Source organism: Mobula birostris, chromosome 21 (genome assembly GCF_030028105.1).
Source record: "Mobula birostris isolate sMobBir1 chromosome 21, sMobBir1.hap1, whole genome shotgun sequence".
Taxonomy (NCBI): Eukaryota; Metazoa; Chordata; class Chondrichthyes; order Myliobatiformes; family Myliobatidae; genus Mobula; species Mobula birostris.
In genome coordinates this window covers 34,068,509-34,072,004 of record NC_092390.1, presented here as the reverse complement: position 1 = coordinate 34,072,004, position 3,496 = coordinate 34,068,509, and the positions used below count along the sequence as shown (strand labels likewise).

General features: G+C 41.0%; 1 protein-coding gene across 1 annotated transcript; it reads left to right on the top strand.

The window, feature by feature from the left end:
* The first annotated feature begins 1,438 nt into the window (after positions 1 to 1,438).
* Positions 1,439 to 2,626, top strand: ch25h (cholesterol 25-hydroxylase). Its single transcript, XM_072239731.1, has one exon. It carries the CDS (start codon positions 1,453 to 1,455, stop codon positions 2,278 to 2,280), a length of 828 nt encoding a protein of 275 aa, XP_072095832.1. The 5' UTR covers positions 1,439 to 1,452; the 3' UTR covers positions 2,281 to 2,626.
* Positions 2,627 to 3,496: the final 870 nt, after the last annotated feature.

The window sequence follows — 3,496 nt, the reverse complement described above, 5'->3', positions numbered from 1 at the left end:
TGTAAAAAAGCCGAAGATGAAGAGAGGATGGTTTCTACAACAGGATAATGAACCTAAGCACACCTCAAAATCCACAATGGACTACCTCGAGGCGCAAGATGAAGGTTTTGCCATGGCCCTCACAGTCCCCTGACCTAAACATCATTGAGAATCTGTGGATAGACCTCAAAAGAGCAGTGCATGCAAGACGGCCCAAGAATCTCATAGAACTAGAAGCCTTTTGCAAGGAAGAATGGGCAAAAATCCCCCAAACAAGAATTGAAAGACTCTTAACTGGCTACAAAAAGCGTTTACAAGCTGTGATACTTGCCAAAGGGGGTGTTACTAAGTACTGCCATGCAGGGTGCCCAAACTTTTGCTTCGGGCCCTTTTTCTTTTTTGTTATTTTGAAACTGTAAAAGATGGAAATAAAAAAGTTTTCTTGCTTAAAATATTAAAGAAATGTGTCATCTTTAACTTTATGCCTTTTGAAAATCAGGTCATCTTTTACTCACTTAGCTATTCACAGTAACAGAAATTTTGACCGGGGTGCCCACACTTTTTGCATGCCACTTTATATGTATATACTTTGTCAATAAATTTACTTTGATCCACAAAATTACAGTCCATTACAGTTATAGAAAATGTGGTTAACCAACCACATTTACCAGGAAGCTTCTGTGTTGTAAAGATTTTGGTTGGCTGCTTGCATACCCGAAGCAGAATTGCGTTACGCTGAGTTTCCATGCAGAAATTCTTACACGTTTTCTACAACATTTCTATCTCGTATTTCCAGAACCTGTGGTAACCACGGTTAAATATTTTTAGTGTTATACTGTATAGCGTTTTTGAACAGCACTCGTAACTGTGGAATTCATACGTAAAGCTATAAGGGATGCAGAATTAGTTAGTAGACATTTTTACACGGCAGCTCAAAGCCTATTTATTTAACCTTTCTTTTAACTCACATCGTTTTATCTTTTTAATATTTGTACTTTTTTTCATTTTAAACTTCAAACTACATAAGCACTTCAAACTACATCATCTGTGTGCTCAATAAATAGTTATTATTTTTTATTAAATATCCCACTACCTTTCGAGCTACGTTATAGCGTATATATCCAACTAAACGGAGAAACTATTTCGCTAATCATGCTTCTCGCTGTCATCAGATACCGTTTCCTCGCAATTGTCAGTAAAGATTTGTGGTAGAAGAGAAATTTATTTTTGTTTAAATTAAATCGAGAAGACAAGTGGTTTAAACTTTTTGGCACTTTTCCAGAGTCCGGTCATACAACAACTGAACCCTGCAACAATATCTACTGTTCCAGACCACACATTTTTTTTAACTCCTGTCGGAAAGAGGAACTCCTTTTTCCCTCATCAATGACGTAATGGCTCCGCCTCGCCCGAGGATCATAAAAAGACAGCAGTGGCATGCCCAGCACTAGAAGGTACACGTGCCTTGTCACAATGAATAGCAACATTCTGTTCACGCCTGAGTTCAGCAACTGTTCACTGCCTCCGGCCGCTCTCCGTTTACAGCCGGTTTGGGATTGGGTGCACAGCATGGACAGCTGGATAAAGTCGCCCTTCTTCCCCGTGAGCTTTTCCTTGGGATTCTACCTCGCTTTCTGTCTCCCTTTCACTGTCCTGGACTTCCTGGCTCCAAGGGTCGCCTTTCTGCGGAAATACAAGATCCAGACACAGAAAGATCCAAATGCAAAGATGGTGGCTAACTGCCTGGCGCTGACCCTGTACAATCACATTCTCTACATCTTCCCGGTGTCGGTGGCGCACTGGTACTGGCGCCCGGTGGACCTGCCGCTCGCTGCGCCTGAGCTGCCCAAGATGCTTTTTGACATCGTGGCCTGCCTCCTCCTGTTCGACTTCCAGTACTTCGTCTGGCATGTTCTCCATCACAAGGTGCCCTGGCTCTACCGAACCTTCCACAAAGTTCACCACAAGTACACGGCCCCCTTCGCTGTTACAACCGAGTACACGGGTGCCTGGGAGACCCTCTCGCTGGGATTCATCGCCGCTGTCAACCCAGCAATGCTGGGCTGCCATCCTCTCACCAGGTTCCTCTTCTTTATCATCAATATCTGGCTGTCGGTGGAGGTCCACTCGGGCTACGATTTCCCCTGGTCCACGCACAGGCTGGTGCCGCTTGGACTGTACGGAGGGGCTCCTTATCATGATCTGCACCACATGAAGTTCAAAATCAACTATGCTCCCTACTTCACACACTGCGACAGGCTCCTGGGAACCTACACCACACTACATAAAAAGTCCCAGTGATTTATTTGGAACTAACTTGGCGAAGGTATTTTCAGGGACTAATTTATGTATCCTAGGCTCTTATTGAGGAGCATCACTGTGATTTACCATGAAATGAAGACTGCTGTAAAAAGAACATACTCATTATTTTTTAATTGCAAAGCACTTTGGTGATTATTCTTGTTACTGATTGCTTTACGGTTAATCTTCACTGCAGGTCAGTGATTAAAAGTAACTGAACTCGACATAAATGTTACATTACAATGCACTTTTGTGATTTTTGTTACTAAAGATATTGCTATATATTTCTTCAGTAAGTATTCATAAAGTTTCAAAATTATATGTATGCATTTAATATATGAATAAACCAATATAATTTACATATACTTTATCGGCATTGGTGTGATATTTGAAAAGTGAAAATATCGTTGTGTTATGTGGTTGCCGTGGGTGGCAGGTTTAGTTCTCTACTGACGGAACAGCTTAAATTCTAGTACAGTATTCACTTAAAATGATCATTCTAAAGTATGCTATTACCAGAAATTTAGTATGTCGATGAACTTTCCATTTGAGCATCATTTGAGAAGTTCCTACACACCCTGCATTGTAAGACCTTCAGGTTGCTAAACTAGAGAAATCCTGGTGTCAGCTGAGAACTACAAATAATTTGTAGTATAAATTCTGCATAGTAAATAAAGATTAAGAGGAGAGCCGCTTTTACATGGTGACTTAAGGATAACACTCTTAACTAATTAGAGTTTCATGTGCACTTGCAGCATAAGGACAGGACAGTGACTTTGCGCAGAGCAAGTTCTTACAAGCATTAATATAACATTGACATGATAATCTGATTATACTTGAACTTTGTTGATTTACTTTACATGGGACAATTTACCTTCTTTTGGATAATTTTTTGGTATCTATGAGAGAAAACTGATGGACCTCTTTTTGTTTTCACCAAAAGACAGTATGTCTGCAGTGAGCACTTACTTAATACCACTATAGTGTGCCAGCTCAGTTTTTTTAGTGCGCACGCAGTCCTCTGGAGTCTGATTTACACCCAGAATCTAGTGAGAAAGGCAAGACTACAACCAGCTGAGTTATGGATAACACCGTCAGTGAGAATGGAGGGTTCTGGCCAAACATGCACAGACTTAGAGCCACTGCAGATGATTTGTAACACAAGAAAAGCTTTTTGGGTAAGGACAATTGGGGATAGACTAAGTATATAGACCAC

What these genes read in the sequence shown, in the direction of transcription:
- ch25h (XM_072239731.1), top strand. Translation starts at nt 1,453, where the DNA reads ATGAATAGCAACATTCTGTTCACGCCTGAGTTCAGCAACTGTTCACTG.